Raw genomic sequence first — 13,918 nt, forward strand, 5'->3', positions numbered from 1 at the left:
GTGGACGCTGAACGGTACATTTCCACATAAGACAATGATCAGTCGTATATCCCCTGGCATTACTCCCTGATCCCTTAATACCCTGGATCAACCCGTTACCCGATGGGAAATTATATTACGCATTCAGCGGTTTTCTTCTTACCACTTCCATGCTCATAGCACATTACCATCGGCTTCATTCGTGGACAAAGAACATTTGATGACCACCATTCTGATGCAAGTTGTATCTTGCCACGTCCTTGAGACATTATCATTGATTCTCTATGGGCAGGCAGGCCAATTTATATGCAGGCTGTGCATCCAGGGGAGATTACTCTAAATCCTCTGATTACGTCACTTCCTGTGAAGACCAGCTGCTCCTGTTGTCGTCTGTCAAAACAGTCTATTGTCTCTGTATTTAGAAATTCTGCAGACATATGTTGTAGTTTCTGTGAGGCATTTTCTGAATACTGTCATGGTAGGGATGAAACGAGGTGTTATCGTATATTTCTTAACAGATAGTGTAAGAACTCCTGTGGTTCCATTTGATTAAAATAGTGCTGTAAATAATTAGATCGCCTTCGTGGTGTAGTGTGTAAAGAGTTTATCCGTAGAGAGGAATGTTTGTGGTTCGATATCCGCCCGCCATGAAGGATGGAACTTGATGTTACCGTGGCTAGCGCTGGGAATAAGGGACATGGTCAAACTGGCGTTTTGGTCATGAAACAAAGTTTGAATGTCTTGAAGTGAATACTCTAAGTTGACATCCGTGTTTAATTGCGGCAGGGCATTTAAACGTGTTAACATTACAAAACTGGCAAAAATCTGGGCATTGTTTAAGGTAAGGTTTTGCCACTTTTGCTCATAATGTATTGGGAATTTGTCAAATGACTTATGCAAACACAATAATTTGAACGCTATTACGCCTACTAGAGATACAGCAGACATACGATTTGTTATTGAGCTCGTTATCAAAATTATTACCTCATTGGATTTCCAGTTATGTTAGTCTTTGTCTTCACAGCAAAACAGGATTGTAGTTTGACATATTTCTGACAAAAATACATTATATTAACATCGGTGACTGGTGTTCACCTTCTAACCTGACACGTGTCTCCTATTTAGGCACTATCGATGAAACGCAAGTGCTTATTCAAATGTGTTCCAAACCCACCATTATTTCTGAATGTTTTAATTGGAAACAGATTACCGTTTGTCAGGCAAATATCTCAGACATGATGAAATAAGTTTCATTTCTTCCCCAACCAAAGACCTTTAACCCATCACAAACACCACGTCTGTGATCCATGTGGAGATGTGATCGCTCTGGCAACCTCTTGATAGGACAATAATGAAATGCAAACATACAAAAACGCATGAAATGCGATTTTGAACGCTAACCACCACTGAAATATAACTCACTGGATTACTTGGAAAACAACTCTGATTTAAAAAACAATGTATTGTCGGCCATCATTCATCTGAAATAGGGATATTGATTAATTCCCCTCACTCATTCTGGTGTTCGCAACCAAATTGTTCCGAATAATTGTATTCTGTTGTTGAAGTAGATTTATGTAATCGGCTGTTCATCTTTAAATTGCGAGGGGAGGCATAACATCTGATATCAATTAAAATCAGGATGAACTTGCGTAACATGTGTCAAGGGACATTTTAAAGTAATCGCGTCAAATGAGAGTGATTTGGGTGTTGTCTGGGAAACTGCTGTTCCAGAAGAATTCATGGGAATTCGAGGGAATACTTACAGTCGTTCAAGGAGTCACTGGTAGTGAATTCGCCTCGACAATGTTCCATAGTACCATGCGCATTTCACGATTGTTAGAAATCGTACATGTTTATAAAAGTTTGGGCTCACATCATAAGTGACAAAGCGCCATATCCTCAGCTGGCTGCACTACAAGTAATATGACCGTACGTAATACTCAATAATGTTTAATATGGTGTAGTTTTTAAAGTTTAACGTGGTTTAAACTCCATATCTCCTTATTTTGGTTGGTTCCACAACGGATGTTTTCATCTACTTCTCAGGTTTTACCGTGGGCTAAACTCCATATCTCCTTGTTTCAACTGGCTATACCACGGATGTTGCGGTGTATTTCTTAAAATTTAGCATGGTTTAAGTTCTATATCTCATTGTTTCAGTTAGCTATACCGCGGAGGTTCTGGTGTACTTCTTAAAGCTTAACATGGACTACACTTTATATCTCATCGTTTCAGGTGACCATACCACGGATGTTATGGTCTATTTTCTTAAAATTTAACATGGTATAAACTCTATATTTCATTGTTTTAGTTGGCTATACCACGGATGTTATAGTACACTTCTTAAAGCTTAACATGGACTGAAGTCTTTATCTCATCGTTTCAGGTGGCTATACAACGGGTGTTATGGTATACGTATTAAAGTTTAACATGGCTTAAATCCCATATGTTCTTGTTTCAGTTGGCTATACCACAGATGATATGGTGTACTTCTGGAAGGGGGCGGTCGATACGTATGAAGGCCTGACAACGTCAACGTTTGAGCTTGGAATAATTGAAACATACAACACAACGTCGAGAAATACTTTAGGTAAATATATTATTGAACAGAATCGTATTTAGGACAGTTAACGTACGCCTTAATTTACGCATTAAACTAAAGCAGCAATGCACCTATTTCGACCTGTAATAAATCTTTCCATTATATTTCAAGCGAATTCGTGACTTGCCTTTGCATGTGTTTTTGATTCATGTGTTTTAAACACCCATTAGCAAGTATTTGGTATTATTGACAGTGGCTAATAAAGACACGCAAATGATGTGGACGAAAAACGACTCGACCTTCAGTCTTTCTTATGATTACTTAAGTGGGTTTCACCATCAGGAATAGAGATCAGAGTTAGATTTTGTCCAAATGCAGTGCAAACTGCCAGTTGTAACTGATAATTGAATTTCTGAGTTCACACTGGGTAACGGTTTCATTGATTTCGTAGTCATACTGGCTGGGAACGTCCCATTCGTGATACTCATTTTTGATGTGATATCATTTTATACTGCCGTTATATGGAATTATCATTATATTACATATGGTGAGGTGATTGTACATCTGCAGCCAATAGTTAGAACAATGTTTTGATCAACGATTTCAAATAACAGCTTTAAAACCTACTCCATAACCGTAAGACACGTATGATTCCGACCTGCCAAAAGCTTAGTCGTACGTTTACTTAGTGAGAAACAGCTATAACGTTTGATAAGTGATGTCTAAGTTAATATGTAAAAAAAGTGAGTGTGTGAGTTTAGTTTTACGCCGCATTCAGCAATATCCCAGCAATATGGCGGTGGTCTGTCATTAATTGCCAATGTGCCCAATAAATCACGGTTATTACTGAGTGGGGCTTTGACCAACATTAGACACTACGGTTGTACGAATGTGAAAACGACGACTAAATTTCCTTAGCAGTAGTCATTAAATGGATTTCGATTTAAAATCATAAAGTGTACACGAGTTCGTCATAACCGTGTTCGCTATAAAGGTAGGTTATTGAAGATTAGATGTTCCTGTAGGTCTCTCCGAACGATATATCAAATCTTGATTTCAGCCAGTTACTCATATTTTTAACACAACCATCGCACAAAACGCGGGCGGTGGGGTAGCCATGTGGTCAAAGCGTTCGCCTATGACGCTGATAAAATATGCATTGGTACAATGTGTGAACCCCATTTCTGGTGTTCCCCGTCGTGATATTTCTGAAATATTGCTAAAAGCGGCGTAAAACTAAACTTACTAATTTGAAACGATACCCCATGTCAGACTTTGCTTTTCTACGTTCGATTGATATAATTACAATGTCTGTTCATGAGACACACATATGCAGAGGCAATTTACAACGCAGCTATTACTAGAAAAGATTATTGGGTCAGATAATCAGGTCGCACGTTCTGGAAATAATGTAATCCATCCGCGAATATTAGCACGTCGATCCAGACAGACAGTAGACAACACCGAGATAAACAACGGCCGCTCTTCGGAGATGGAACCCTTCGATCATTGTGTTTCAGAGATAACATATCTTAAACGGAGTTTGATGAAATATTAATGATTCTACGGAAACAGAGATATGAAAGGGGAAATTGAACACAATAACATATGCTAGCCGTCGGTTAAAAAGTAGATTGGCTGATATAAGTCATTTCATGTCTAGTCAGGCTGGTTACTTCCACCGATATTATTTATAAAGCCAAGCGGATACATACAAATTGAATCACGTCAAATATGAAAAGGTTATCACGTTAATCTAAGGGAATTTAATCATTCCTTCCGTACGAATAGATTTGATTGTCCTGAACATGTACGTGTATCACTGCTATAACATGTTTTTGATTGTTAATAAGTCTCCAAATTTGATAGAATTCTGAATTTTAGTTAAATTAAATTTTAAAGAACATCAACAGCTTATAACCGTTACAGATATATTAAGAAATCAGGCAGACAGACAGTTTTATTCAGTATAAGAGCCGCTGGCCCAAAATACAAATCACTTGCCCTTGAGTAATTAAAGCGCACATATGAAACATAATCAAGGTATACAGGACCCTAATATTACGTCACCATGGTTATGGCAAAGACAGAATCCTTATACCCTGCTGTGATGTTTCGGTGAGTAGTCATCTTGTTTATTAACCATAGAGTAAACTGAATAAACAGGAAACGCTTATGTTACAGAGTGAATCATACACAAATAATATACACAGAGTGAATTAAACACAAATAGATGAGCTATCGGGGAACAAATTTAATACTTGTGTGTGTGTTAGTGAATGTAGGCAACTGGGCAAAATTCCTACAATAGTGGCCGTGAGTGGACACAGAAACACGATAGCCCTCTTCGGTTTACAAACAATAGACGCTCAAAACGGTTTTCGAAATGTATAAATAAATACACTAGTGGGCATCTCCATATTAGTCTAACCATTTTAAAATATGGACAATGTCACTGAATTGCCTGGGTTTAGAAGAACGTCTATGTGCATAACAAGCAGAAGCTGTACGCCCAGTATTTAAATGACAACTTCATAGAATCATTTTTAAACCGGTCATTGCCGTGACGTTCTTCTGTTAGAATCGGCTCGGAAGTTGAATGCGGCAGATATTTCCGAAACCAGCTGGGTGTGCTCACACTCCCCATGATAGTGTTCTTCCAGTAGGAAATTAACTGTACCGACTTAGTAATTACCACATTTTCATTTCAGGAAAATTTTCTATTCTTGGAGTTGACATACATATGCATCGCCATATTGGATTTTACATCCTGCAGACTTACCTCCCTTGCTACCTGATTACATCCCTCTCATGGATATCATTTTGGATCAATAGTGATGCTGCACCTGCAAGAGTTTTGCTAGGTAAGAACATGCATTTGTGACAGAGTGACAGTTTGGACGCCGGGATTATCTGGTAGTTCAACTTGCCATTAAAGGTAAAACCATTTCCGGCGTTTCATAAAATTTTAGAAATTCCGCTGAGCGGTGGGTTAGCGAAGTGGTATAAGCGTTCGGTCCTGTTCGATTCTCCACATGGATGCAATGCGTGAAGCTCATTTCTGGTGTCCCCAGACGTGATAGTTCGGGAATATTGCGAAAAGCGGCGTAAAACCATACTCACTTCCTCACTAGAACTCCTGCCAAAGCGACGTTAAGGCATTTCTATTTCATTCCTTATGAAAATTCGCGTATGTATTTTTAGTTTACAGAAGGGGCAAAGTTTATTCTTAAGTGTACTGTGTCACACGTTTTGTGTCCACAAATGGTACTGTCAGTTACATTCCAGTGGAATATTCGAACGGCGTTTTCTTGCACGTCACGTCACTTGGTGTTGTCAGGATGCAATTATCATTCATTAACACATAAGGGTAGTGCAGTTTTATTAAAGCGACATCATGGAAAATATAATTATGTCACGTGGGAATACCTGCATTTTTGACTTGAAGTTACAATTTGTTTGTGATGATTGTATGAGACATTAATGTCCAGATAAACTATTATCACAACATGCTATGTCAGTCTGGAATCTCGGAATTTCCCGTTTGATTATTAGATTTTTATTAAAGTCAAAGTTCATAATATGCAATGAATGAAAACGCAGTGTTGTTGCAACATTTGGAAACATCTTAACTCCAACATTATCAGACAATAGGAAACATTACGTATACACTCAAACATTATCATTCATGTGGAAACATTACAGACCAAACATTATCATTCATTTGGAAACATTACAAACCAAACATTATCATTCATTTAGAAACATTACAGTCCAAACATTATCATTCATTTGGAAACATTACAGCTCAAACATTATCATTCATTTGGAAGCATTACATCCCAAACATTATCATTCACTTGGAAACATTACAGCCCAAACATTATCATTCATCTGGAAACATTACAGCCCAAACATTATCGTAAATTTGGGAACATTAGAACCCAAACATCATCACACGTTTGAAAACAATAAAACTTTATCTCAAATTTGGAAAGATTACAACACAAACATGATGAGAAATGTGAATATCAGATCTTGTTTTACAGGTGTTACAACAATCCTGAGCACTGCTGCTATTGGAATGACTGTTAGAGAAGGGTTACCCAGAGTGCCATACGCCACAGCATTAGATATCTTCCTCAACGTGTGCTTAGTGTATGAGATGGCGGCCCTGATCGAGTATGCCGCGGTCAACTACTTCATGACAATATGCTCTAAACTTAATGCACCACACGAAGACGATGAAGATGAAATTGTGAGTGAATACCATTAGTTTCGTAGCCTAGACACATAGTGTACATAGTTCTGGAGGATATAGGATCGCGGCATGCGTAGATGGTATGCTAAGTACACATTCCCCTTTACTATTTTATTCTATTTGATATGCAACGACACTTCTGAGAAAATGATGGAACAAACACCGATCCGATTTTGCAGAGGATAATTCTACTGCCATTTGTCTGCGAGATATTATCTCATATCTCTCTGACTTTTGGTTCGAATCCACATAGGCATATGTTATGATCCCAAGTCTGCAGAGGCACATATTTGTAGTCAGGTATAATCAAAATGGTAAACGTATACGTCCATTATGTCTATTCTGTGACAAAATAGCTGATCCAAAATATGGTCGGAAATGAATACCCAGGAAGATTATGCATAAAAATTATATAAATTCAGTTGTATATTACTTGTTCTTCCGAATGACTAGTGACTACGATTCACAAGAGAGAGAGAGAGAGAGAGAGAGAGAGAGAGAGAGAGAGAGAGAGAGAGAGAGAGAGAGAGAGAGAGAGAGAGAGAGAGAGAGAGAGAGAGAGAGAGAGAGAGAGAGAGAGAGAGAGACTCCATTTCAATTCACGTCAGAAAGACGTTTCTCGGACTTTGGCTAATACGAAAGTGATCTTTACCTGTGTCCTTAAGCCTATCAGAAAACAGCTTTCTTCATTTTACAGAAATAGTGACCTTCATTGAAGACATTTAAAAATGGAATCCATTCCTCGATTCAACATATGAAAAATGAACAAAAGAATTTCGACTACGAGATGGCCCAGATTGTTTGGCAGTACTTCCCACGGGCTACGGAACGTTTCTTCCGAAGCAAATGTTTGCGTTTTTTTAGAAGCGAGATATAGACGCTCTCTAGCATTCGGAATCAGTCGCACAACCTATAACTGATGTGCGGAATGTCCCGTGTGAACAATTTCCGAGGCTGCATGATACAAAAAAAACACATTCGAATTTTTACGTTCGCGATCTCGCAAAGGACGCACTGGTTGGTCGAATGCAAGGCTTTTCAGAAATAACCTGTGATGCTATGTCCCCTTTCCAAATCTTTGTGCAGCGGTAAGGTCTGGTTTTATTTAGCTTGAGGGAAACTTGAAGACTTCTTTGACTGGCATTGTAAAAGTTGGCAAGAACAATAACATAGGCAAACTTTGTGGAAAAAATCTTCAGTATTTCGTTAGTGTGACGTTTCGATACTGATGCTTGTACCGTTGTCTGCACGGCACAGGAATCTGTATCAAAACGTCGAAACACACGAGCGGACAGCAGTACAAGGATCTGTATCGATACGTTGCACTAACGAAATGAAAAAGAGTTCGTCTATAATAAACACCTGGACAACGATGACCGCCATGGGGCACGATGAAAACCAGCCAGCTTACCAAATGATCCTATTTAGTTCATTCTCACGACATCAATAAGTCACCAGGACCGAATGTAACCCAATATTGATACGAGGGACGGACCATAAGACACCGACTGCTGGCTTCAATCCGAAAATATATATCCAGTTAATTACTAGGGTTCATACGGTTTCAGAATTTATCATCTAGAACTATTGATGTCGAGAAGAAGCTCACAATTTGATGACATCAACCCGTATCTCTTTGTGCTCAGCTGATAATACTGCTGTTCTCATGTCCAAGGTTTTCCAACACTAGTTATCACGAAGGAATGGGTTGTTAGTGTGTTGTTTTACGCCGAACTCAGCGATATTCAAGATATATGGCGGATTTATGTAAATAATTGAATTTAGACCAAACAACCCAGTGATCAACATCGTGAGTATCGATCTACGCAATTTGGATGCCATAGCAAATCTGACAACCGCTCCCATTAATCGCCTCTTACGATAAGCATTCGTCAAGACTAATTCTAACGCGGATTTTCACGGCTTTATCACGAAGGAAGGCATATGTTTGTTTGTTTATTGTTTGCAGCTAAGGTCAGCAAAATTTCAGCTGTATGAAGGATGTCATCAAATGACATCATGAGATGTATACCCGAAGTCATTGAACTACATATCTGCATGAATATTTACAATTAATGTGAATATTTACAATTAATGTTAACGCGCTGTCGTGAATCTGAAAAGGAAAAGAAAACAAAAGCTCACTTTTTATACCACATTTCGCTCTGGTCCAGCTTTTTTGACACGCGCTCTAAATGTTAACACATGCTAACTCAGGTCAGCTCCAAGACATTACCTACCTCCTTCAGTATGTTAAAGGTTGCCAAACAAACAGCTAAGCAAGGTCCAAGAAGAGATGATAACGTGTTCAAACATAATGAAAAAGCTGCACAGCCATTTAAGCGTCAATTCTCTTTGCCCGGAGGAGTTGCGCCCCTTTTCCGCGTCAGCGACACATGATCGGTTCAATCTCAGATATGCTCTGACTCTGACTCCAGGTGAGTCAACACATACCTCACGCGTTCAGCAAGCATGCATAAGATCAGACTTTCCGCCAACTCAGCTTAGCCCGCCTTGATATCACGAAATGTTGTAACAATTCAAATTGACAATAAACCAAATTCCCATGAGCGGGAGAAGGTTTCAATTCTAAGAAACTTTTTAAGTGCATTTCCTTTGCCCTGGCTCGAGAGGAAATCATATTTATGAAATTTCAGCTATGTGAGACGCGTCTCGACATACCTAGTGGTAACATTATTATCGATTTTGTCCATGTGAAAGGAATGCGTTGTTGGTTAGGTTTTTTATGGGACTGAAAGGATGTAACTCATCCCGTTCCCCGTGTATGCCTACTAGTACAATAACAGACTTGTCAAACATATAAAAATGGTTTGGCACTCGACTAGATATTGGAAACAGCATGACACAGAATGATATCACCAATTTTGTTAAAAGGAAATATTGGAATTCTCTGGGTTCCATCATTGTCAGTGCAATCATACGCGGTAATACAATTTTTGCATCACAGAAAATGTGGGCCGCTTTTTATCAATTTTCTATGCAAACAGATGCAAACCTTGGCCACATACGTGGATCAAGTTCACTGCAGTCGACCAATTTATCCATTATGTCAAGCTTGACATTTACCGTTATTCCCTTGAAACAACATATAAAATTATAGGTCTTGCCTTCTAGCACATTAGGTTTGTTGGCAGAACACTAGTCAAGGGATATTGCATTGGGTATCCTTTTTTCAGAACGTGCTGCTCTTAATCTCACGATGTGTCGAGATAAAGAGAAACGACGGTGTGTTTTGAAACTTATTTACTAAACGCGTTAACTCAATCAGTTAGAAGAAGATCACGGACGATTTATGCCTTAATTTTAGATATTCAGAATCTGTGGTTTCAACGAAGACCTAGCGATATTGTCAAATCCTATTCTTTCAGTGTCACAAGCTCTTGTTTTTAGTTGACGATAAGGAGAACATGACAAGAATACCGACGACAAACCAAAACATCATGGCGAGAACTAATTGCATTTGGACCATTTTTATTGGGACGTGTAAGGCATGAAGAGACGTGAGTCACCCTGTCAGCACTCTGAAGGTCTGACATCTGGCACTTACATACTCTTCTTGTTGCATTAATGGCTGGGAAATAGATCTTTCGAAAGATGGAAAATCCAAAATAGACTCCTGACTATACTCGAACCATCAACTCTAATTTGGTTGACAAAGAACTACACTTCAGATTGTGGCGTACCTTTTTAGGATAGAGCCGCAGTCTCTTGTGAAATCATAGGGATATGACGTGAAACATATGCTTCCAAAACGTTGCAATCCAGTACCAGAAATGCGGAGATGGTTAGATATAATTCCTGAATTTTGAAACCTAAACATGTGTACGAGACTTTCAACCATCAAAATATTAAACAAATTGCAGTCCTCTAATTTACATATTGGACATAGTTTTAACTTTCTGTTCATCTATGAGAGGATCAAAGATCAAATATTTTTAATTTGACGTAGAGCACCGCAGTATACTCCGGCATTACAAGTAGCATATAATGTGCTTTATTACAATTGCTGTTTCTCTGCTGAACTGGTCATCCGTATTGATTGTCTCAGCAATTCTCCTGTGCGAGGTGTTATTACCGCAGTGAAGATTTGGTGAAGCACTTCCAGTGTGAAAAAGCAATATGTATGTGTCTAGTAAACTCATTGGCCACCACTTCAGACGAAGGGCTCTCCGAATGATGATCACATAATCACAATGTCTGCTTCGAGACAATGCAGAGCATCTGTTTTCGATGTCTGAATATGCTTGTGATGAAAGAAGATGAAGTACCGCAAAGTTTTGATATCGGTCCTTAAACTATGAAGATGGAATAAGGGTTGTAGCAAAGCATTGCTTTACTGGTCATGTCTTTAGATACTTTCAGAAAAAATGCTTCAAAAAGTGGTGATAGATTATGCATGTCACTTATGACATTCAACGACTGTGGTAAGGTTTGATCTGAAGAGTTTCTCACAAATACATTTGGAAAACATTCAGAGAAGCACGTCGTACTGTTATATAGAGTTGCAGTGTACAGACTGTTAGGGATTTAAACCCCACAGTATGCACACTTTCAAAAGCAAACTTAAAAGAATACTGTATTCATATATACAGGAACAGTGTAAATGGGGACACTTATTATTCGACAACTTTAAAAGAAACCCCAATAGAATCTTAATGTTTAATGAACAGGCGATTAAAGGAACATATCCACACAATACAAGGCTATTTTGATACAGATATGAGGTTAAATTTCATTCTTAATATGGACCATGAGAATATATCAACAGACGAGCTCGAGACTGTCCACTCGAGAAGGGTAATAGTTATGGCAAAACAAGACTTATGTCTTTGATGTCATCGGCGTCATACCTCCAATAACGTCTTGATTGTATTATTGGGATATCTTTCTTTTCACAAGATGCAGTCACTGACGTTCTCATATTGATAGATTAGACAATGCGTAAATCATTGCGATCGGAAAGTAAACCTGACATAGAAGTTTCTTGTTTCAGGACATTTCGGAAATCTAATCTAACCATGAAACAATATATGCAGAAGATGACTAAAGGTATCACAACTCAATTTCAGCATTAATAAAGACAAAGAAAATCAGCCGCACTCTGGCCGTGCACAGGTATTAAATCAGACGTGACTCTACTCAGGACGAAACGTGTCAATACTTGTCGTAAGAGGCTCTGGTCGTTTCGTACAGTGCTTTCTGACAACTTAGTGTTTACCAGAATGCATAGGGCGTAATAATAATGTTAACAACTATCTCGATTGGTGCAGACCGCCATAATATATACCGGAATGTTGCTGCGTCAGTGTTGAACAATAACCAAAAGATTGATGAAACCTTTGACTGTAGAATCAGCTTAAAGCAGAGTTTTCGGATAAATGACATTCAATTTTACACGACACTACTCACACGAATACCGGAATCGTATTACCCATCTGAATAGCGACATTTCTCTAATTTAGACAGTGGAAAAACTCGTAGACATTTTTTAAAAGAAGGAGCTAAACCTTTCAACCAATCTGGTTTAAGCACCGACTCACCTTTGTCTTCCAATTTCAGGTTCCACCTCCACCTCAAAGAAAAGCTATCTACGTAAACGAGACGGATGAACGGGAACGGGAGATTCTGATAGAAGGGGATGAATGCATTGAGATGGAGACGAACAGATACAGCAGCAGCTGTTGTGCCAACTCCTGGCGCTGTTTGATCGGCAGTAGCAGTTATAGACCTGCACAGAGCGAACTAACTGCTTACGAACCCGGAACCAACGTGAACCGAATAGACAAGACAGCAAGGATAATGTTTCCGGGGTCATTTATTGTTTTAAACACGTTATATTGGATAGGATATCTTTACTTTGAAATGGATAGCTGACTATTTTCCCCTTTTTCTTGTTTCAAAAAGTTGGTTGCTAGTTCTTTTACTATGTCGTTACATTATTACCAGACATCTAATGTCGTTATGTCGTTAAAGTTTGCTGGATGCATGGCATTAACATCTTGAACATACTTAAAACTATTTTGTCTGTTCTGTATTGCTTGTAATTTCACACTGTGGTGAAAACTCAAACAGCTTAAAAGGCAACGTTGTATAGAATGAAGGTTGATGTATTATGCAATAAAAATGTCTTGTAAATAAACACTATGTTCACAACTTAGCACAGCTTGTTTTGTTGAGCATATGCCATCGAGTGTATATGTCACCGCCACATTTCAGTTCAGATGGGACCTCAGGAAATGTAGTCTAGAGAATGTATATGCCATTAATGCCTCCCAGCCTCTTTCACTGGTGAGTCGAATTAAAGAATTCTTTTCGAACAAATGCGAAGTAAATCACTTTCATTGTGTAGGGTAGCTGAAGCAGCCCATTCCTGTTACCAATTTCGACTTGATTTCTCAGGAGGATCCATCGGTACATTGCACATTTTCATGAGACTTCATGTCATTGATCCTCAGACCCTGATGATAAGAGCAAGGGTTAAGGGAACACTTCGCTATACTCTAGTCCAGTAAATCCCCTTTTCCAAATTGTGAACAAGCAGTAATGAGCTTAATTCCTCTACATTTTTCTGTGAGGTATTTCTCGAGAACAGCCTATTGCGCACGTGGTTATTCATCTGTATATTTTGACGGTTCCAGGATGGCTTTGGGACGCTGAGCAGTGAAATTGGCTTCCAAGACCAAACTGTGTTCGTCGCTCTGTCATACTGTAGCGTTAGTTCTTTAGCTGTCATGGAAATACACTGATTAAGGATGCTTTTGGTGAATTCGTTAAGACCATGTTAGACGGGTTTTCAGAGGGTTTGACTTGGAAAAAATAAATGAACTACTGTATTGAAGCCTTCGGTTAGACGATATTACGATATTTGATTCTGAAGATTCAATTTGTTATCTCCAAGTGTCCCATCCTGCCAGTCAGGATAATATATTTACTCTTTAAAAGACAATTATGTTAACTGAGATAGAAGCGAAATAGCTCTTTCCGAGAATCCCATGTGATATTTTCTGTAATAAGTTGTCTGGTAATTCGTTATTCACACACACACACACACACACACACACACACACACACACACACACACACACACACACACACACACACACACACACACA

At 38.7% G+C, this 13,918-nt stretch overlaps 1 protein-coding gene across 1 annotated transcript in view; it reads left to right on the forward strand.

Moving 5' to 3' along the window:
• LOC137272686 (gamma-aminobutyric acid receptor subunit alpha-3-like) overlaps positions 1-12,962 on the forward strand; it is a 100,056-nt gene extending 87,094 nt beyond the window's left edge. Inside the window, exons 6-9 of the mRNA XM_067805065.1 lie at positions 2,444-2,572; positions 5,236-5,388; positions 6,574-6,782; positions 12,366-12,962. Of these exons, the coding sequence (XP_067661166.1) occupies positions 2,444-2,572; positions 5,236-5,388; positions 6,574-6,782; positions 12,366-12,680 (806 nt within the window). The 3' untranslated portion in view covers positions 12,681-12,962. The remainder of the gene's footprint in view (positions 1-2,443; positions 2,573-5,235; positions 5,389-6,573; positions 6,783-12,365) is intronic.
• The last annotated feature ends 956 nt before the right edge of the window (positions 12,963-13,918 follow it).

This window comes from Haliotis asinina, chromosome 2 (genome assembly GCF_037392515.1).
Source record: "Haliotis asinina isolate JCU_RB_2024 chromosome 2, JCU_Hal_asi_v2, whole genome shotgun sequence".
Taxonomy (NCBI): Eukaryota; Metazoa; Mollusca; class Gastropoda; order Lepetellida; family Haliotidae; genus Haliotis; species Haliotis asinina.